This window comes from Anabrus simplex, chromosome 9, assembly GCF_040414725.1.
Source record: "Anabrus simplex isolate iqAnaSimp1 chromosome 9, ASM4041472v1, whole genome shotgun sequence".
Classification (NCBI taxonomy): domain Eukaryota; kingdom Metazoa; phylum Arthropoda; class Insecta; order Orthoptera; family Tettigoniidae; genus Anabrus; species Anabrus simplex.
The window spans coordinates 167,544,052-167,567,752 of NC_090273.1; the positions used below are offsets into that span (position 1 = coordinate 167,544,052).

The window sequence follows — 23,701 nt, forward strand, 5'->3', positions numbered from 1 at the left end:
ATGTGGGACAGAGCGAAAGCTAAACTTGTTGTTTCCTATGCTAATGTGAAAAAGAAGTATGATACAGGACGCAGACCTACCAATCTATCTGTGGGTGACACTGTTTTTGTCAAATCTTATCCTAGTAGTGAGGCCATAAACAAATTTTCTGCAAAATTAGCAGCTCGTTATCACGGTCCATGTATGGTGTTAGAGTTCTTAACTCCAGTATCGTTGTTAGTTAACAACCCTGTTGCCAAACGGATTAGACGTGTACACTCGAGTGAAATTAAGCCCACTTAATAACCAACATTTGGTAAACATATTTAATTGTATTTTCTTCTAAATTTACATTCTGTTCAAAAATTGGTAACTTACCCATACACAAGATATGTTATCATTCCTTACTATTGGTGGTTGGCTCATATAAATTATTGTGTCAGAAAATATCAAGAGACATCGAACCTTGTGCATCAAAATTATTATTATTATTATTATATCAGACGAGCAAGAATATATGTGATAATTATGGTTGTTTACTGCACCTTGTACTGGTATGATAAGGTTACAACGTATATGGTGTCAACTTGTGTGGTGCGTGGTGGAACGCTGGCCACGTAGCATCTCCTTCTGGTCACACTTAACGTGTTTATCCACTGGTATATGGCGAAGATCTGCTACCCTTCAACCAAGCAAGACCAATCCATGTTTACTGTACTTAAAATGTTAGACTGTCACCTTCTGTAATCAACATATGAAGATTTGGTTTGGACATTGAAATTGTACCATATAATCTTGTATCCACCGTCTCAAACTTTCACCTCCCCATGTTCTAGCTTCCAGAGGGGAGAATCTGTAACATGAATTAAATTTATCCTCATTTATTGGACAAACATATTTGTGTATGCGGAATTTATCTCCAACTATCGTCCATTGTTTGAACTGCCAATAATTAGTGTGCCCAAGGACGTCTGCATATCTAAGACTGTTATCTGCTATTGTTATGTCAATAGCTTCGATTATTCTCATTTGCTCAATAAGTTTGTGGATTTCTTTCTATTTTTCCTGGTTCATGTTTGTGGTCTCTATTGCACTGTTATTAATGTATTGAATGATGCTGTGTGCTAGTTTAATTTTTGTGATGGAATTATTCTTTTACTCCTTTCAGGGATGGTTTATTTTCTGTCTCATTCGTACATTACCGTATTTCCAGGGCCTCCTAAAATTTAAATCAATAACCGGCATTTTGATCCTCTATTAATATTTTGTTAGACAAAATGACAAATTCAAAAACCATACATTATTACTGTAATATCGTGGTTATAGGGAACTGAAATTTTTTCTCCCATTCCTTAAAGATACTTCCGTTTATGCACCTCAGTCTATTCATGTCCGTGTTTTCTTTTCTTTTTTTCTTTCTTTATTACATCACTTTTATTTGATCTTATCTCACGCTATATTTCAGTGGGCTTTGCCAGTTGTTAATGAATTATGTTAGCTTGGGTTTGAAGCTGTAGGCTTCAGTGTGTGTATCGTTGTTCTGTTAATTGTGAAATATTAATACTGTTTTCCCTTTGTAAATTTTAACTTATTTGGAGAATATATATTTTTTTGGTTTCCTGCAATTCTCTTGTCTGTTCATCAAACTATTTATGCATGAAAAATTTTATTTGCTGTCGTTGCATTTTAAATTTGGTGTGTGACTGTGTTTCTGGGATGATTGAAATGTTTGTGGAGAGGGACTGGAAACAAATTTCAGTTTATTCAGATTAATTGTAGTCTAGCAAGTTACACTTACTGGCCAGTGGTGTGAACATATGGATCCGTTTAACACTTGACATTTATTGGTTCTGATGTGAGCTGCAGACTTTGCTTATTTTTCAATACGTTGTAAGAATTACAGTATCTGAGTGTGTGTTCATAATTTTAATTATTTTAAAAATAGACATTTGTCTCTCATTTAAATGAATTAATTTAACAAGATATATATATTTCTGGGTGTCAGTTCTTCTACTTGCTTATTTTTGTTACACTGTAAGAATTACATTAGGTTGCTATCTGAGTGTACATTCATAATTTTAATAATTTTAATGATAGATAATTAATGCCTATTTCAAGAATTGATTTTAACATTAAATTATTTGTTCTCAATTTTGTTTATTTTTCAACATATTGCAAGAAATTTCAAATGTCATTTAAGTATCATTCATGATTTTTTTTTTCTTTCTAATTTTTAAGTAAAGTTTGATTTATTGAATTTTTAAATTTTATCTCTTATTTGGTAGTTAGTGATACTGACCTGGCAACCCCTCAAGTAGATCTGTCCTCTTTAATCCTTAAATATTCTGGGCCCTCCACGTTGAAAATTTAATGCTACTGCCCCCAAGGTAATTCATTTTGTGTCTTGTACTCATATTGCCATTTTATGTGTTTTCATTGTTGTGTCCATTGGTTGTATGTCCTGGGGCGTTGTCACTATATTACTCCAAAACATAGGGCTTTAAACTGACCTCGAGCAGAGCTCGAACTATAAGATTTCAACTCAGCTTATTCGTTCCACCAAAATTGGCACTTTAAACGTACAATATGTACTTTGATATAGAAATCATAAAACATCAAGATCAGAGATACAAACTTTTAGATAACTTTAGACTTCTTATTGACGCAAGTTTTATCACAAAATGATATTAATTAAATTTAGAAATAAGCCATCTTAAACTTAGAATAAGTCGTGTCTAACATTGTAAAATGGAAGTCATAAGAGTGTTAAAGGTACATCAAGACCAGTGATACTTCACAACGAAATATTAGATAATTTTAGACTTAAACAAGTCCCATTTACACATGCTTAATGACAAGAATGTCATTTAAACTTAGAAATAAGTCATCCTAAACTGAGAATAAGTAGTGTTTAACATTGTACGTTATTTTAACAAGAATCAAGGTTCTTCAGCAGCTGAAGATGGCCTATTATAATGGCCAAAACCAGTAGTAAAAAAAAAAAGAATTGATTAGGTGACAAATCCAGTGTTATAATTGTGATGATTCATTGAAATCATCAATACGGCACATGAAGATAATAAACTACGATGTAGTGAATAATCAGGGTAAGGACTTATTGATATCTGTACTTGTTAGAATCGACTGTGAATGAGTCGAGTAGTTAGTCTTGGCTTGTGATGATGTAGTGAATAATCAGTGCAAGGACTTATTGATATCTGTACTTGTTAGAATCGACTGTGAATGAGTCGAGTAGTTAGTTAGTCTTGTCCTGTGATGATGTTAAGGACTTGTTGCTATCTGTACTTGTCAGTGTTGCAGTGCTGTGTGTAATCATTAAACCAACTGAATGGAAAGTGTGTGTTGTACGGAATAGACTCAGTGACAATAAAGTGATTTTACAATCAATGCAGTTCATCTCTGTTCATGAATATAGATACCACTCACACTCTACGTTGAGAAAGGCAGAGGCAGACTGCGGCTCGCCGATGCCGTTGGTCACCTCGCACAGAAACTGGCCAGAGTCGTCTGCGCTGACTGGGTTGATTATAAGGGAGCCATCACGTCTGATGGTCACCCTTGTCTCTAAGGACGACACCTCCTTGACGGGCGTTCCCTCGCGGTACCACTTCACGGTGACGTTGCCAGGTTGAGCTTTCGCCTCGCACGAGAACTGCACTTTCTCGCCTTCCATCTTGGTCTGGTTGGTGGGAGGAACCATGATAACAGCAGCACCTGTGGCATACACAACAGATCTGAACTAAAACTGTGCCTGCATCACATCAACTATGTCATTTTAAAAAGTAATAAACAGTTTTTTGAATCATTGGATGCAGAATAAATCTTACAAAATCCATTCAAATATTGTTGCTGTGGTCCAATCACTGTTCATAAGAAGTGATAGACTGTGCAGTCTTCCTGATGCTCAACTTGTGCATTTCCTACTCTTCACAACAATTCCTATTGTGTCATTTTTATGTCCTGAATTTTAATAACTGGCTAAACTTTTAGCTTCATTGAAGTATTTACTTCCCGCCTTTATCCTCTGCATCTGGTCTGTCAAAAATTCCCAGATCCACAGAACCACCTATTATCAATGTTTATTTCTGCCAATTTTCAGATCAGAATGTCATGTGTAACTACATCAAATGCTTTAGCAAAATCAATTACAATACCATCAACCTGCACACCTTTATCTAGTGACTCACTAGTATCTTGAAGAGTGACAACATCTGGCTCTAAAACCATGTTGATGGCCATTTACCACAAACTTTCCTCCCATTGTTCCCTTAGATATTCTGAAATGAAGTGTTTCATTTGTTTCCATACTATGAACATAAGGTTAATGGGTCCATTAGCAGCCTATTGCCCTCTTTAAAATTTGGCACTACAGTTGCTTTCTTCCAGTCATCTGGAATTTGCGTATTGTTGAGAGCATTGCCCTCTAATATGACTGCTCTAATATGCCCTCCCAATACAGCAATATGAGCGATATGGGCCTAGTTCCCATTTCTACCACCGAGCGCTGCTTCCCTGGCATTGAAACACGATTGTTCATTACAGCACACGTTAAGTGCTTTGTATATTTCTGTTCAAATATATAGCCAATCACTCAATAAACATGTTTGAAACACACCTTACATCTTAGTAAAGAAATTCAGTGAAGAACGTACCCCTCTGCAGCGGAAAAACCGTACAAAATAATGTTAACGGTAGGTAGCAAATACTGTAGAAAATAAATAATTTCACACACTTTTCTATTTTGAAGTGTTTCGCGTTCAAATCTTTCAAAGATCCTTGTTATTTAAGTGGCTATGTTATTTAAGTGTACAGGAATAGCACACTCGCAACTAACTTCACTCAATAACTATGAATGTCCGATTTCAGGACAATCACGCAACACGGGGACTCAATAGCCACTCGTAGACGTAACAGGATGGTTGTGCTTTTTGTCACCGGTGGTGAGTTGATAGTCGGCGAAATCATTTTTGACTTGACACAAGAAACTAAGGAACTAACATTTTTTGAAGAATTCGACTAAATTTTTGTTGTAGTAAAAATTATGTAAAAATTTGTGTTTTTTATTTTTGATGAAGTTGTATTTTAAAGTATTTTCAGGACTCACTGAAGAGACACTTATTTACTTAATCATTGACATTGATATTGGAGATCTCCAGTAATATGTTTTTTGTAACCCATTTTTGTATCACCCTGTAGTGCCACGTGGAGGCTTCGGTCACGAAATCGCTGAGTTTCGCAATCGAAATCTCTAGAATGAATTTCTCACATTACCATATTTGGTGCTATAATTCTATTGGTGAAAATAACACTAATTTGTATTGGTCAAACTTCGGATCGAAACATAGGTAGCTTCCCTGATTGGCTGTTTGAGTATTTCCCAATTTCCGGCTTTTTGGCTCCTTAGCAAGAGCAAGGCTCTGTTCAGCGTCTTTGGTTTTCGTACGTCGTAACGATTGGACGCACCTTGTAAGGTGGTCCGCTCACCGGCTCCAGCCATCCCGGGGTAAGCATGTTTTCTGTTCTCAAGTGTTAATTTAAAATGTAAATTCATTCGTTCGGAGTTTGCCTTAGACCCTGGTTTTCACCGCTTTTGATTTGTAATGCCGTAGTTCGTCAACTAGGCATACCCTTTATTTTGGAGGCAATTCATTTTATTAATCTTTTGTGAATATGTAAACTTTAATTTTTTTGAGTTGCCTCCAGTAATTCCGTATCAATTTAGTGCACACCTGTTGAGCTTTGCGTCCCTCACTGATGTGTATTAGGAGAGGACTGCTCCTCTATAGGGCTCTGCGCTAAATTTAGTTTCTGTTGTTCCCTTCTCTTGTAACATTTTTCAACTTGCCTTATATGATGTTTGTAATTAGGTCATTGTTCCCTTTAAATTTTCATTGTAAATTTCTACATCGAAATTATGCTCACTTATTTAAATGTCATTGTAACTTTGTGTAAATATTCACTTTCCTGAGAGAAACATTGATAGGAACCTCGTGGTTCGATTTGATTTTTTAAAATTAATAATGTTATCTAACCTAGTGCACTTCATACCTTGATTCAATTCTATATGTTAAATAAATTAGACAAAGGGTTAATGTTCTCACGTTTCTTTCCCTACAACGTCGCGTAAGGTCTCGTCCTCTAGGGTTTCCCGGCCTGCTTCCCATACTTCCTTTCTCTAGTTGTCATGTTGGTTATCCTGCGAAGCCACATGTTTGTAAAAGGTAAAATGGTTTCCTGTTTGATCATCGGCTGATGTCGTTCTGTAAGGTTTGTTATTTTGCATTATCAAATAATTACGTGTTTTATATGTATCTTGTATTATGTGCTTCCTTCTGTTTAAAGGGGAGGGTTACACTTTTAATACAAAATCGTGAATAACTTTCAAAATCCACAGTGGCGAATCAGATGGGTGTTTTAATCTCTTTTATAAATCAAGTCTATTAGCACTGTTGAACACCTTGGTCTTGTCAAAAGAATTAAGCATCTTGTCCGGCTGCAATGTTGCTACATTTGTGCTACTGGCACGTATAATCAGCTTCATGGTCCGTATCGCACTTCGATAGATTCACAATTAAGTATTTATTTATTTTCCACCTAGTCGATACAATGATTGCTTAAGGCAATTTTTAATGGTTAAAAGTGGTACATGTTTCGTATATTATCAATATCTTCAGCCACATAACACTGTTTAGATGAAAAATATATAAATTGACAAAGTAATGCTTTAGACGAAGTGTCCTTAAAATTAACATAAGATTGACAACATTAAAACAAACACATAACTCAAGAGAAAATATATAAATTATTTCTACAATAGAAAGCAGTCATCAAGGAAACACTTGTACAATATTCCATAGAGAGTATGTCCTAAATGAATATTCTTTTCTTAATAATTAATGAAAAAAGGTCAATTTATAAATTAAAAATTATACAATTTATAAGTAATTGTCGAAATGAAGAAATCCAGATATCACAGTGTGGCTCTTATTATTAATGCAGAAGAAAATATAACTAATTCCTAGTTGTCAATTCTTATTAAGCCTGCTTTCCTTTGGAACAGTAACTCCTGTCATTCTTTCACAGTTTTGCGTCGGGTGTAATACTGATGATGTGTTCTTTCTTGCTCTTGCACCTGAGGAGGTGGAGGAGCGGGGGATATAGGTGTTTAAAGATAAAAATTTCATTGTTCCGTATTGAAAGTATTAATGTTAAAAATTAAATAATTGAAAAAGAGGTTCAACCTATTCAATACATAAGAGAAAGAAATGTAGTGATTACATTCTTATTTAATAGTAACTATAAATGGGACCAGTTTCGACCCTAGTCCAGGTCATCGTCAGCCGTAAAAATATGTAAAACAATGCATATGAAAAAGAAAAAGATTAAGTGAGCTCTGGATCGGTATAAGATGAAACATAAATTAACGATGAGGGTAGAAATTGTGAGTTATTTATGATCTTCATATGTTGTTTGATAGTGTTGTGACTTTGTGCCTGACAGAGTGTGGAAACTGACCCATTTGACCGTTCTCCAATATTCATAAACATTGTGAGACTTCACCTATCTTTGCATGTGCCATACTACCATTCTTAATATTACGTACTGTTTTCTTTTAAGTGACTCACAATTTCTACCCCCATTGTTAATTTATGTTTCATCTTATACCGATCCAGAGTTCACTTAATCTTTTTCTTTTTCATATGCATTGTTTTACATGTTTTTACGGCTGACGATGACCTGGACTAGGGTCGAAACCGGTCCCATTTATAGTTACTATTAAATAAGAATGTAATCACTACATTTCTTTCTCTTATGTATTGAATAGGTTGAACCTCTTTTTCAATTATTTAATTTTTAACGGATATAGGTGTGTCAAGAACCTCCTTGCTGTCACCTATAGCTTCAATTGAGGAGGAATAAGTTGTAGGGCTATCTGTAGGTGGAGAAATTCCAATTCTTTTCTCATGATCTTTCTCAAGCATTTTCAAATATACTAAAATTTGATAATATAATGGATTCTTATATTCTACAGCCTCATTAAGGTTATCATTTTTTCTTTACAAGTTGGTCTAGATGAATGTATAGATCTTCATATGTGTTCATTAAGCTGCCCTTTTTTAAATTTTTTTTATGATGGTCAGGTCTTGTTCTATGTTGGTAAATTTATGACCTGTGGCAGTCATGTGATCCCATAGCTGAGAATCTTCTATGTTTTTCAGCATTCACATGTTCCAAATATCTAACTTTAAAATTGCGGCCAGATTGTCCTATGTATGTATTCTTGCATTTAAAGCATGTGAGTTTATATATTCCCGAATCAAAAAATTTATCTTTTTCCGAGAGATTTATTGTATCATGGTTGAAAATACTATGTTTCATGTTGTTATTGGTGGAAAATGCAATTTTGAAATTTTTCTCTTAAATAAATTTGTTATTATGTGTATGTTTAGATTATTATATGTGAACTTGATGTATTTTTCAGTTTTACTAGGTTCGATTGCTAATTTGGATTGCTGCTTCTCCGAAAATTTATTAATTACTTTATTAATCATGTTACTGTTGAAACCATTCAGGAGAGCTTGTTGTCAGATAAACAACAGCTCTTTATTCCTTTCAGATTTGGTTAAAGGAATATTAAACGCTCTGTTAACGTAACTATAATATGCTGATATCGAATATTCTAGGGCTGTTATTACTTCAGTAGTGAAAAGATCTTTCTCGCGCCGCACATTCATTTTCTTAAACTTAGACGGCTCGATGTTTTTGCATGTAAGAAAAATGAACAGGTTTCACAGTTTCATTTGATTGCATCTGATACAGTTTCTTGATAAAACCACCATTTATATCCTGGGAACCATCAAACATAGATTTTTTGAGTAAAGAAGTCCTTACTTTTCAGAATGTGCCATTTGTTGGAAGCAAGAAGAGGCATTTCACTATCAACTGGATGACAGATCTTCGGTTTAATGTGTTTTAAAGAAGACATTCATCTTATCCTGCTAACATTAGTCTTATGATTATAACTCACAATGCGCAACACGAAAAACCGCAAGCTTCGACTTCCTTTATTGTTTTGAGTGTTAAAGTACGTAGCTCTGTACTTAAAAGCCTGTTAAAGAAGAAAAAAGGCTGCCGTAAGCTTTATTCTGTAGTCGCAGCAGAAATTATAAAACAGAAAATGTTACCGACTAGTGTCATTCGATTTCTACTTTCGCTTGCATAACAATCATCTTGAGTAGTTTTGATTTGCTCAACATGGAATGAAGTATCTCTCTGTTGCAAAAAGGTGTCAAGTTTCTTGTCATATAACATCTGCTGTTCGATTGACTACCAACAATCAGAATCTCTCTGCTTCATTTAGGCATTGACTTTCTGCTAAGAGGCTCTCCTTTAATAAGTGTGTTATTCCAGTCTCGCAGTTTATATCTCCTAAGTAGCGTGAAAGTGTGGATTTATTCCGTGTGGCAAACATATCGTTTCGATGATCTCGAATTGAATTTCGGTGAGAATTCCTTTCTTGAAATAACATTTAGCCATTTATGACATTGTTGCTTGTTGAGAAGAAATTCATGAAACGAAAGCCCACTTCCCGATCTACTTTTCATCTTACATTAAGCCACACAGCAGTAAACAATATTATGTACATACACATTAAGACGGTTCACGACCAAAGAAACAATCCAAATAAGGTAAATACAGGCTCAAATTACACCAGCACTCTTAGCAGTGATCACCGAGCGCGTCTCGTCAAGCAGACTAATGCCAGCTTCTCAGCGCTCCAAGCGCCTGAACTGGTAAGTACACCGTGTTCGCTCCTGTACATGTGTGACTGGGCAAATGAGAAGGCGTATTAGCACAGTCATATTAGAGGGCAATGGTTGAGAGACACAGTGAATATTGTTTCCAAATAGCACAGAATAGCTGTACCTGCCATTTTCAGAACCTCCCAAGCAATATTATCAGGCCCTGTTGACTTATTTTTCTTTAAGTTCTTAATTTTTCCTGAATTTTTCTACAGCTCATTTGGAAAAGAGAACAATCAGTGTCATTGATAATGTCTATCAGCAGGCTGTTCCTGCTATTAGCTCTTACTTCACCTTCTCATCATGCCTGGCTCCTTTCGTTTTCCTAACATACTTACAGAGATTTTTCCATCCATTTTCCCTCGAAGAGTGTGTACCTTTCATTATATTTGTCGTGAACAGCTTTCTTTGGACAGCTTGTGAAATCTATTAATTTGATCCGAATTAAATTGTCTTTTGTTGTACACTTTCCTTACTTTCCTTTTAGGTAGGTAAGGGTTGTTCTGCCCGTAGGCAGGTCCGAACCCCCGCAGAGGTGTTCCTGAGCCGGAGTTTACGTGCGGTAGGGTGGCCAGTTCCTTTCCGCTCCTCCATTCCCTTACCCCCACCAACAGCGCGTGGCAACCCATCCAACTCCTGACCACGCCCAATGGTGCTTAACTTTGGAGATCTCACGGGATCCGGTGTTTCAACACGGCTACGGCCGTTGGCACTTTCCTTTTAAGGCTCCTAATTTTCCTATTGTAGTACCGTAGTATTCTGGATCTGGGTTCCGTTTTTGTAATTTAAGGGGCACATACTGCTCAATAGCACTATTAATAATATTACCATAAACTGGGGTGAATAGGGACAAAAACTCGGAAAATTAAATTGAATTAACCAGCTCGCTTGCGATAGTGATGGTACCAGTACACTTGAGATTGTTCTTTACAATATGTTTTGGCACCAAAATTGTAATATTTCATTTCTTGTGTCGGCAGACCTGCTAATGGATGTTAATTTCCTTAGAATTTCCATACTGTGTAAAATGTTATCTGATATCAGCTTGTGGCTAGACTGATGTGATACTATTCTCATTTGGGTGTGTTTTGGTGACTTTCACATAATAGATGTTATCAGCTGTTTACTTTTTTTGTTGAAGGCATATTTTTCCCATTAAATTGGGGTGAATAGGGACAAGATAAAAAATGCACAAAATAAATACGTTTATCTGAAAATTTGAGTGTGACCAGGTGATTTTGAGGAAGCTAATGAAGATGATCCAGAAAACCAAGAATCTGTTCAAAATGAAGTAGACTCGAGTGATGAAGGAGGACAAGATTGTGAAGTGGAGAAAGCAAGTGAAGGTGAGAAGGCAAGTGAAGGAATAAATGATCTGAAGGAAGGAGACTGGGTCAAGGTCCAATTTTCTTATGATAAGGGTGTGAAGATATTCATTGGAATGCTTCTACAAGAACTTGAAAAGGAAAAGGACAAATGCATTGCAACTTTTCTTCGCCACTCAACCAAATGTTCAGACGTCTTCGTGTTCCCTGATGTGCGTGATGAATACGAATTCTCAAAAGATGATGAACTTGCTTTTTTAAAGCCACCAACTGTGTGAAGGGAACATTACACTTCAAGCCAAACCTACTTTCAAAGTGACTGCTTTATTTGGAAATTTTTTTTTTTTTCTTTCAAATTTTAGGTCAGCCGTCCTTTTAGAATTTGTAATTTGTCTTTGTGCCATTAAAATGATAGCAAAAGGTTTAAAATTAATATTTGTGTTTTTAATTTTGTAATAAATGTTAATTTATTTTTAAAGAGGTAAATGATGTCCCTATTCACCTCTCTGTGTTCAGGGGAAGGGAGAAGCAGATTTATGTTATCTACGGGACATTACAAAATATAAAAATATAACTTTCAATACTAAGTTATTTATTGCTAAGATATATAGGAAAAACTGAAAAAGTTGTCCCCATTCACCCCAGTTTACGGTAACAAAATTATCCCACATTACATTTATGTGCCTGCCTTCTGAAGCCTAGCTGGGAAATAGTTGCTAGAGAAACTCTTGGAATTTAAAGGGGTCATCTTTACTATACATTTATTTTCTCCTTATTATCTACTTTAGTGTTTAAAGTACATGTAATATTTAATTCTGCAGCAGAAAGATTGCTAATTCCAGGTACTGCCATACAGCTAATGTGTAAGTCATTGGGTCTTACAAGATAAACATCTAAAGAGTTATTTTCTCTACTTGCATAAATCCACCATCTCTAATTAGCTTGTTTACTGCGACCTGACTGGAGCCTCGCCAGACCAGTTTAGGTCACCTGCAATTATGAAAGTTTTCTGCATATTGTTGTCTGTACTGTACCGTATCGAGAAGTTCTTACCAGGCGCCTACTTTTCGTCATTCTCATCAAGCCATTTTAAACAAGTACCCACCTCTAGACTCTCTATATACAATGAAATCACCCTGATTTACATTCCTATTCAGCCACGACTCTGTACCTACTTGTATGATTCAGTATGATTCCAAAATTCAATCATTTTATTTTGCACGGACACCTGCAGCTGTCTTACCTCCATAGTCTATAATCCGTGGCTGCTCACTGCCCAACGTCTGTTCCATTTGGTAGCTCTCCTCTGATTCCAGTCTTCCTCGTGAAAATTTCTAAAGTCGTAGGAGCCTCGCCTCTTCATGTAGTCCGTCCCGTGTGAAATCCTGGTCTCCTATCCAGCAATCTGTCTCTACATACACCAAGTCCAGCTGCTGACACACCCAATCTGTCCGGTCGTTCAAAACCTTCACCCACCATAGAGGTACGTTTTTCCTTCACACTGTGCCACCAAGTATGATCTTCGTATTCTTAAACTTTTTCTTAGCTGCACTCGCCAGTTCATACACCTCTCCCAACAAATAGTCTACTGACACTTTTCTTCTAAGACAATGGGTCCCTTGCACATCCTGCTGAGACAGCTGTTCTTCCGGATACCACTGTACCAGTCCTCTTTAAATATCACCACTCCAACGTGTCGAGTCACTTGCCTCCCCTGAGTTAACTCTAGGAAGTTCTGCTTCTTTGTTTCTTTTCTTGTGATACTCTCTATCTGTGCTTTTACTGTTTCTTTGAATTCTGTAGGGTGCTAGGTTCAACTGAGGACCACCAATAAGCAATAAGGTCGCTATAACAACTCCCAGGAATCACAAGTTACAAGGCCTGGAAAGAACGCACTGCCATGGGAAGGAGGGCCTCACTCGCACAGACCACATTCCGATCCTCGCCTGGTAAATTTCCAACACGCAGCCCATGGAAAACAACTTACTTCAGGACATTGGGAACACACGTCCCTCAATTTCAACAGCTTACTCATTACAAAACAATTTTGATATGATGATGGCAACAACAAGAACTTTAATAATAATAATAATAATAATAATAATAATAATAATAATAATAATAATAATAATAATAATAATAATAATAATAATAATAACAACAATAATAATAATAATAATAAGGGGGTGCTAAAACTAAAACACCTAAAACTATACTATAGCGTGGTTGGGGGTGTGGCATGGCAAAGGTCAATGGACTGACTGACCCGCTGGAAGCACACCAACAACAAAGTAACGGTAGTACACCACGCTCATTTCTATACTAGACTGGAGAGCAGTGAGGGTTTTGTAAAAATAAGTTCCAAAAATCTATATTTTAAGGATTTAAATATAAATAAACATAAGTGTATTTGAGTGTGATGCTGTTTCGGCAAACAGTCATCTTGATGGATATATCGAACTGTCAAATAGAGATAAACAAGTTTTCACCTCTTTTAGCTTGCGTTGCAATTTGAAAGTTGAGTGCCTGTTTTGCCTTTTCTACGTTGTTATGAACATTCTCTGCTGTTACGAACATAGCAGTGTAAAATAAAATATAATTAACAATACTCTTCTTCTACTGTATTTCCCACACCTGTAGGGTCACACATGTGCTTGTGCTTGTCTGAATATGAAGAGGAGACACAAATACCCAGTCCCCGAGCCAGAAAAATTATTCAGACACGATTAAAATCTCCGACTCGGTTGCGAACCGAACCTGCAACCCTCTGAACCGAAGACCTCAACACTGACCATTCAGCCAAGGGAACTGAACCTGGGACCTATCTGAACCGAAGGCCTCGACGTTGTCCATTCAGCCAAATGAATCGAGCCCAGGACCCCTCTGAACCGAAGGCCTCAACGTCGACCATTCAGCCAAGCGAATTGAGCCCAGGACCCCTCTGAACGGAAGGCCTTGACGTCGACCATTCTTATATAATCTATCAGTTTCATGTCCGTATTGATACTTGGTATTCACAATTACAAATAATGGGTACCTTCCACTAATCAATACTTTATTATGTCTTGTTGCTATACAGTACCAGTTTCGACCTTCACAGAGTTCATCCTCAGCTGGTCAAAAGATCTTAACATATAATTTTAAGACATTACTAAATCTAATGAAGAATGTTCTATGATATGAGTGATGATATTAAGCGTCCTCTGGTTTAAAGAAACGAGCGTCGATGTTTATGTGACATGTCTGGTGTACTGTTCGTGACTAACACATAATTTGTTAAACTACAATTTATATAACTTAAAATGTTCACAGTATTCTTGAGGTACACTTTGGAGTTTGATTAATATTAGTAAAGCGTTGCATATGTTCACAGGTATGTTTGTACCAAGCATTCTAGAATATTCAATGATGTGAATTGTCTGTCTCGTGCATTCATACAGTTGTGATGTTCAATGATATACATCGAAATATTGTAGTGTGTTATTAGTTTCTTTAATGCTAATCTCATTATATGATATTGAATAGGTGCAGATGCTCCCTCTTTCTAGTTGTGTTGTTGGACATGCCAGTAATCTGCGAGAGCAGAAAAGAAACTAAGTATAAGAATGTTGCCAATAGAATGTCTACTGAGCGTGTGGATAGATGAGTGCTTACTTACACATTGCTGTTGACTAGTCGATGTGTACCGTTAGGGAGCACGTCGTGCACTGCTCCGTGTACGTCTAGGGCGGGTACTTGCGGTAATGGAGAGGAAAAGTGGAGGGGCAAGAGGGGTAATGATTGGAGAAGGTGAGGTAGAGCGGGGCGTGTCTTCTGGAGGTTCCTTGATATGTATCGGATTCTGTTTCTTAACTATTTTTAAGTAGGTGTTTTTCAAAAACTGGATAACTGTATTAAAGAGAATATTAACTCTATCTGTAATTTCATTTAAGTTAAAATTTGAGTTAGCATATTGATCCACACTAATGTAAAATTCTTCCGTTATATTGAGTAGAGGGCTCTTGGGGATCATACTTAGAATCTGCATGTCGTTTTCAATATTTGTAAAATTGTGCTTATAATCCTCATTATGTTGAGCTATAGACGAAAAGTTATTATGTTTTAAGGTGTTAATGTGTTCATTGTAACAGAAAGGAAATTTCTTCCAGTACGTCCAATATAGCTAGCCTCACAATTGTCGCATTTCATTCGATACACTCCTGAACAACTGTATCTATTATTATCATTAAGAAATTTGGTGTTGTGTAAAATGTTGGCACTGCTATGTGTGGTTTTAGATGCTATTTTTAGATTACATTTTTTAAAATGTTGGAGTCGTTAGCCTGGTTAGTTTTGATTTGGGTTGTTATTTTATCTTTTGAATGATTTTATTGACCATTTCTCTATTAAATTCATTTTGATTGGCTATTTCATAAATCGAGTTTAATTCCTTTTTCAGTTCTTCCTGAGATAGAGGTATATTGAATGCTCTGTGGATCATACTGTGATAAGCTGCTTTTTTGTGCGTTAGGGTGGTAGAATCTATTCTTATTGTATAGTATTGTATTGTATTGTATTGGGGGTTTGTGTGGGTTTCCTATATACTTGGTATGTCAGGTGATCCTGGTAAATCTAAATAATTCAAAGTGTGGTCATTTTCTTTTTCTGTTGTTAATTTTGTGTGTGGGTCTATTTTATTTAGTTGTTCTAATATATTTATCTCATTTGTGAATCTATTATTTATAATAACAAATATGTCATCTACAAATCTGCACCAGAAAAAGATGTTCTCAATTTTGCTAATTTCTTGGTACTCTAAATGATAAATGTAGATTTCTTATAGTATACCTGATGCTGGGGATCCCATAGGAAAGCCTTGTTGTTGGTAAATGGTGTTATAGTATTTGAAATAATTATTATTGATGGTGAATTCAAGTAAAATCATAAACTCTTCTATTTCTAGGATGCTTAAGTTACTGTGGGTGGCGCACGTGCCAGAACGGGTAGGATGCTTTGAAGAGCTTCCGGTTGCATCAGTTTGGGAAATTTCTCAAAGATATACGCTTTATTTTGTCAGCAGATTTCTTCTGGGCCCTCATTGGCCATAATAAGACTATTTGCAATTGGCGAACGCAAGAAATGCTCATTGGTTGTTTCACGATTTCACCATTTCCGGCAGATGAGCTCTTGCAAGTAATCAACTTCATTTTCCGTATCAAAATTTAATCGCTAAGTTTTGCAATATTTAAAATTCTTCCTCCCCGTAAGGAGGAGCGTACAACGGAACGCACACACCATTACTATACAAGACGCAAAGCAGCAACAAACGTCCCTCCAGGGTCACAGTCGAATTGGAGTCTAACAATAGCAAAGTAAAGAACTTTTTTTAATACATTTAGTTATTACGTAAAGACACATGTTTTTTAAACAAATTCCCATTTCCTTATTTTATTTCATTTCAGAAATTGAAACGAAGCTCCCTTCACAAAAATTGATGAGCAATCAGCTTCAAAGTTCCACATTAGACTCAATCAAAGGCACTATAAGCAAACTCATAATATATAACAACTTACCTGGAAGGAACAGAAGATAAAATATTCAATAATTTGAACAGTGTTACGAAGTCAAACATTTTTAAAACTTTTAACCGCAAACAGACACTTTAATGTAACAAAATGAAATTTTTAACAACTATTCAAATGAATAGACATAGTTTTTAAGCTGACCAACTATGTAATCATTCGTTCTCATATCATTAACACACTAACCCCTACATTGTTTTTAATATCATTTAATTTAATTGGTATTTTTAGTAGTTTTTAAGTGAATCAATGTACCTGCAAATTAACGTGTTTAAAAATCTTAGCAATTCACCTAAGGTACAATAACAGCTGAGGATGTTCCTAAATAAGGAACGAAACATGTACTGTTGACAAATAAATTTGCCAAAAGGCAAAAAAAGTATCAAAACGGTGGAAGAATTTTAAATATTGTAAAACTTAGAGATGAGCTTTTGGCAAGAGCCTATAAGGTAAGCACTTGGCTTTTTCATTTTTCTGCTAGTGATCTTCAAATGTAGTGTTCAGTTTAACTTCTCCTCAACGCTGGAGCTTACCCGCTTTTCTCTCGGTCGCCAGATGTAATTTCATATGACTTAGCACTTGCGGTGAGTCATATCATGTTTGTTAAGAGGCAGTTCCCTTTTCCTTTTGTTTTCTTAAATTGTGTTAAAATGTAAAATGTTAAATTCCCTTTTCCTTTGATTGTAAATGTAAATCGTAAATTTTCCCCTGGGGCTGCCTCTCGTAAATCGGTGTCATCTTAGGATATTCTCATTTAGGACGAGCACCTTTTTCAGAAGTGTTTTTGATAAAGCTGCCTCCTAAAAGGGCTCTGTACTAAGATGATTTATCACTTCCTTCCTTCCTTGTGTGTGTATATTCTTTCTTGCAATGTAAGTTACTTAATATTTGCACCGGGAAATTTATACGTTCAATGTGATGTTCCTTCTCGAAATAATGTAAATTAGCATCATAGAAGTTTGTACATTCAGTGTAATCTGTTATTATTATTATTATTATTATTATTATTATTATTATTATTATTATTATTATTATTATTATTATTATTATTTCGCGAGTCAATTGTGTAATGTTATTTTGGTCACTTATGTAAATTATGTAATTCCCATCAAAATTATTAATTAAGTAAATTGTATTTAACTTGAATCACCATTGATTTTGCCAATACCTTTCACCACCTGAGTATGGTCCTAGCCGCTTTCCACCTCCTTTCCTTAGTTGTCATGTTGCTCAACGTGGTCATTACTATTTGTTGTTTTCTTGTGCAAAACGTGCGTTGGTTTTCAATATTTTTGATTATGTCTAATGTTTTTTAAGGAATGCTTGAATTAACTGTGACTAGATCTATAATTTATGTTTGGTCTCTTTGGTACATTTTCTTTATGAATTTTCGGGAGAGCTTTTGCGGTCGGTAGTTTAGGGTTCATTATAGTAGAGGTCTGCATTATCTCTGATTTTTACCGGCGAGTACCCCTCGCCTCTCTGGCGTATGCGGTCGAGCGTCCTGTGCAGCCGATTGCGGGCTACCGATCCTCAGCGACTGGCCGAGTGCGCCAAGCGCTCGGTCGGTCGCCAGTAACCGGCGGACTCAGTGCTAGCCAGCCAGCGACCTGCGATTCGCCGGACTTGAGATCATAGGCCACTACTTTACATTAACCCTCACCTATTTCTTTTACAAATGTCTTTCATTTTTTACTATCAGTTCTATAACCTAAATATTACAATTGTATATGTTACATTTGAAGTGTGTTAATATGTTGCAGACTATTGAATTTTCGTCTTTGAAGTGATCATGTATTCCAATAATTGCAACGTTATGAACTGTTATGTCTTCATATAGTATTTTGTTCCGTTCGCTAGATAAACGGGGACACAGTGATAGTGGGCTATGTGTAGCCTATCTCCAAACTCGGCCACATATACACTGTACTAATATCAAATGCAGGATCAAGAAGGAATCTAAGATTGTTTTTAAACAAATACTCATCAATTTTCTTTTTACAAGCATTAATTTATAAACAAATTATGACCTGTAAATAAAATTACATGTGAATTATAACTATACAATTCGTTTTTCGTCATTGGTGCTGCCTGATGCACAGGAGTCATTTGTGTTCCTGGAGGTACTACTACAGCTGGCGGTTTACACTTCTTCCTGTGAAGTAAATAAAAGCGGAATCATACATTTATAGAGTTTGAGGAATGTTTCCTTTCTTGTGATTACGTGGTATGTTCAGAATACTTATGAAATTGTGATGGGTCAATAAGAAATCATCCACCTTGTCTGATTCCAAGCACGGTATTTTGCTGGACAGCAGGTGACCGGCCTGGCTAAAATTTCTCTCGCTGGCAGCACTAGTGGCAGGAATGCAGAGAACTCTTCTGGCTACTACCGACAGCCTTAGAAATAACTCCGCATGCGTTTTCCACCACTTCAAAATGTGTCCTTCGGCACAGCTACAGTCGGATTTGGAGAACGAAAGGTACCTGTCGAGATCATTAGTAGAATTTGTGAGTCCATCTTCGTCGTCCTCATCCGAACTCCAGTCCACCTTGGACTTTTTCATGGGAAGAACAGTTTCACTGTTTGCTTGAATGAGCTCTAAAGATTTTGTTAATCCGTAATGCATTCCTGTCACCTTTAAATATGTATAAAACTTTGTTAGGATTACTGGTTACTAAAAAGCTATATTTCCAGTGAATTCCGATATATATATTGCAAAAATTACATCAAAGTGCATTGTGAAATTTTTAGGCTGCGAAACCTTTCCCAAATATTGTAGGATTTGGTCTGAACTGTACAGTTATTACCAATAATAATGTGCAAAACTGTGATAGACCGCGTGCCGCTATCGTAACAACTTCAACGTCCGTTTTTCAGTTGATACAAAACTGTTCCCCTGACAGAGTGGTAGTAGGTGTTGACTTAAATGGTAGGACTTTTTATATATGTAATATTTACTGTGAATCCAAGGATGATTTAAGTGAAGTTTTAAATGACCTCAATGAACTCTGTATTGATTTGAAAGGCAAGGCCCTCTTAATAATTGGAGATATTAATGCTAAACATAGTGCATGGGGAAGTCCTGTGACCGACAGTCGTGGAAATCAGTTTTTCGATTTTTGCTCCTCCAATAATCTAATAATACTTAACGATGGACGAATTCCAACTTTCAGTCAAAATGATAGTAATAGCTTTATAGATGTTAGCGTCTGTTCACCTGCACTTTTAAAACACATTGTGGAATGGGAAGTTAGTGAAACTCCTAGTCTTTCTGATCATAGACTCATTACTGTAAAAATTAAAACAGACATAAATACAGTTAGTACTAATCAGTCCATCACACGTATTTTTAAAACAAAAAATGTTCAGTGGACTCATTTTCAGATGGCTGCTCAGAAACTTGAAAGAATAGCAGACAGGTGCTACAAGTGACTACGAGCAAACAACTTAATATAATGATAAATGACCTTATGCAAACTATTTATAATATCTGTGAAGCGCATCTTCCGAAATTGTCGCAGAAACCTGCAAAAAATTATTGGTGGAACTCGGAACTAGATCGGATGAGAAAGAAGGTCTTAGCATCATACAGGAGATATAAGCGATCTACTTGTGAAATACTTCGTCGACATTATGAAGAGGCTCATAATAGAATTAAATCGGATTATAAAATAAAAATAATTCAAACCAAAAATGAGGCATGGAAAGCTTTCTGCTCTGCACAACAGACCAGTAACCCTTGGAACATTGTATATACAATGATACGAAGACCTGAAAATTTCAATAATACTATCACAACCTTACAAACAGCGAGTGGGTTCACAACAACCATTCAAGAAACAGCAGAGGTACTTTTGAGAAAATTCTTCCCCGAAGAATCACAAGATAATAATTTTCAGAAATATGTCAGAAATTCCACAAAAATTGCACCAGACACGGTAAATGATTCTCCCTTTACACTTGAAGAAGTTCAACGTGTAATCAACAAACAATGTGATAATAAATCCCCAGGAATAGACAGGATATCAGCCAATATAGTAAAAAATATCCAAATGTGTTGCCCAAAATTATTTCTGAATATATTTAACATGTGCCTGAAACTTGGTGTGTTCCCTGACTGTTGGAAGGTGGCTGCAGTGAAAATTATTCCAAAACCAAATTCTTCAAATAAGGCTAGTGCAAAATCTTATAGGCCTATATGTCTTTTGCCAGTGTTAGGAAAAATATTAGAAAAGCTATTAATTGATCGAGTTATGTTTCACCTCCGCAGTAACAATATTTTAAAGGACAACCAGTTTGGGTTCACAGCACAGAAGTCAACAGAGGATGCAATACGACTGGTAGTCGAATGGATAGAAGAGGTCTTTTCAGAAAAGAAGACCGCTCTGCTGATCTCGCTAGATATTTCAGGAGCGTTTGACAATGCCTGGTGGCCAAAAATATTACATCAATTGAAGAAAATATCCTGTCCTAGAAACTTGTATATAATAATCAGAAACTACTTTAATAATCGAATGGCAAAGCTCACAATGGGCAGTACTACATTTACCAAAAATATCACAAAAGGCTGTCCTCAAGGTTCTGCATGTAGTCCAAGATTTTGGACAATTCTATATGATGATTTACTGACTTTGGAATTACCTACTGACTGTCACATAATTGCTTATGATTCTCTTACTTAAAAGTGATGATGTTTCAAATTTGACTTTTCGAGCTAATACAGTGCTGAATATAATTTACAACTGGGGATTTGAAAATAAATTGGAGTTCAACCCTCAAAAAACAAGCGGCATGTTCATTACAAGGAAGAGGAAAGCTGAAACACCTGTAGTACACATGAATGGACAAGTTATAAAATTGGTGGACCAAATGTCATACTTAGGTGTTGTTTTAGATAGAAAACTAACATTTAGAGGTCATTTCAATGCTCTGTCTAACAAAGCTAGCAAATTACTGTCTGGCTTTACTATTGCTACCGGACTGACATGGGGTCTTAATCCAGAACTATTAAAGACAATATATCATGGAGCAGTGGAACCATTATTATTGTATGGTTCATCTGCTTATCGTAATGTATTGAAAAGGAAGTGGGATCAAGCCAAACTAGCCCAAATTCAAAGAGGTTTTGTACTCAGAATTATTCGTGCATACCGCACAATACCCACGGAAGCAGCCCTTGTTGTGGCGGGAATCCCACCTCTGTATTTAACAGCCATTGCCAAAGCTGAGCTCACATTAACAAAAAAAGGTGTTTTGTATCCTGACAGGATATTAACGGTCACTCCTGAACTACAAGCTAATGCATTGACAGCAGGTCACCCAAGTCAATTTGCCAATATTCTTTTGCAAGAAGTGTGCAACACACAACATCATTACAATATTTATACGGATGGATCCCGGATTAGCAAAGAAAAAGATGGCTGGCTTGTAGGAGGTGCTTTTGTAGTGCTACAGAATAACAGTGAGGTGCATGCTGAAAAATTTAGGCTATCTCCCTCATGTTCAGTCTTTCAAGCCGAATTGTGCGCTATACAACAGGCAGTTATGTGGATTAAAAAACACAACTGTGCTGCATAAATATTGAGTAACTCTCAGGCAGCTTTGAGAGCAATCCAAGAAAAATATAACTTTCATCCGGTAGCTGTTAATATAAGATCACACATATTAGGATACAGTAACCATATCTGCATGAAATGGGTCCGAGGTCATGATGGGCTAGACGGAAATGAGAGAGCTGATGAACTTGCCAAAGCAGCTACTACTTCTTCTGACGCCTTGTTGATATATGAAAAGTCTCCTTTGTCTCATGTAAAAAGGAACTGAGGGAGTATACACAAGATATGTGGAACAACCAATGGATCACCAGCAATAATGGCCGGCTAACAAGAGAGTTGTTCTTAACAAATATCCAAGACAGATTACAAAGTAGGTTTTTGCAACATGAACATATTACAACTCAGTTTTTGACAGGACATGGAAAGTTTGGATCATACCTCGAGAGGTTTGAAATCAGTGTTCAGAAGCCCTACACTTGTACCTGTGAATTGCAACAAACTGTTCCTCATCTCTTATTTGAGTGTCCGATTTTTAACAGGAGTAGATATGAATGCATTTAAACATGTGCAATATAGAATACCAAACACCTCTCACTATGGTATTTCAGAGATGATGTTGTTATAAAGTGTTTGTTAAATTTCTCTATCTAATTTATAAGTCATCCCTATTTTAATTGAATTGTCATGTATTAACTTAGTCTCACTATCTATAACCCTAATATACTACTTGTAAAATAGGGTTTGTAATGGGAAATTCAATAATAACAATAATTGTACATTTTAGACGGCATAATTGTTGATCTAACAAAAGGTGGAAGATAAGACAAACAAACATTCGTTTACTAATTTGTTTCAGTGATTCGACCTTACCATTTACAGGCAGTTCCGAGTACAATCATCGAATTTCAGCATACGCGACTTGCTTTTCTTCTGCTGTGACTTTCTTCAAATGACGTTGTGATGGCCACAGAACAGTGGCAACGTAATGGATAGCCTCCAATTTGCACTTCTCTCTGATGAAGTATGCTGCTCTCATTTTTATTTTCATCATGCACTGAAAAGGATAAACAATATATACATAATTAAATTCCGATAATTCAACAGGTTTATAAACGATCGTAACTTATAAAAGTATGTCTTTCCTTGTTGTCACTCTCTTCTGGTTCACAATGATGTAACAGACGCATGTACCAAGAAAGCACACGTTCCAGCGTTGTTACTTTTTCACCTTCCAATCCAAACTCGCTTCTTTAAAAGGGGTTAGAAAAGCGATAACTTCTCGTACGCACTCTTTATGGAAAGTTTCTAAGAGTTTTGATTCTAGTAGATCTCAAATATTGTCAATCTGATTTATGATGGAATTGAGCATTAACAGTATACTGTTCCACCACGTTACAGCTTCTTGCTTCACAGAGTGCTGCAGACGCCCCGAGTGACCCGATCTCTTCAAATA

The 23,701-nt window shown here is 36.2% G+C and overlaps 1 protein-coding gene across 9 annotated transcripts in view; it reads right to left on the reverse strand.

Moving 5' to 3' along the window:
* Positions 1-23,701, reverse strand: part of LOC136881194 (protein turtle) — an 850,346-nt gene that overhangs the window by 291,942 nt on the left and 534,703 nt on the right. For all 9 annotated transcript variants that reach the window (XM_067153896.2, XM_067153892.2, XM_067153894.2 and 6 more), the window contains exon 8: positions 3,427-3,714. In XM_067153896.2, coding sequence (XP_067009997.2) covers positions 3,427-3,714 — 288 coding nt within the window. The remainder of the gene's footprint in view (positions 1-3,426; positions 3,715-23,701) is intronic.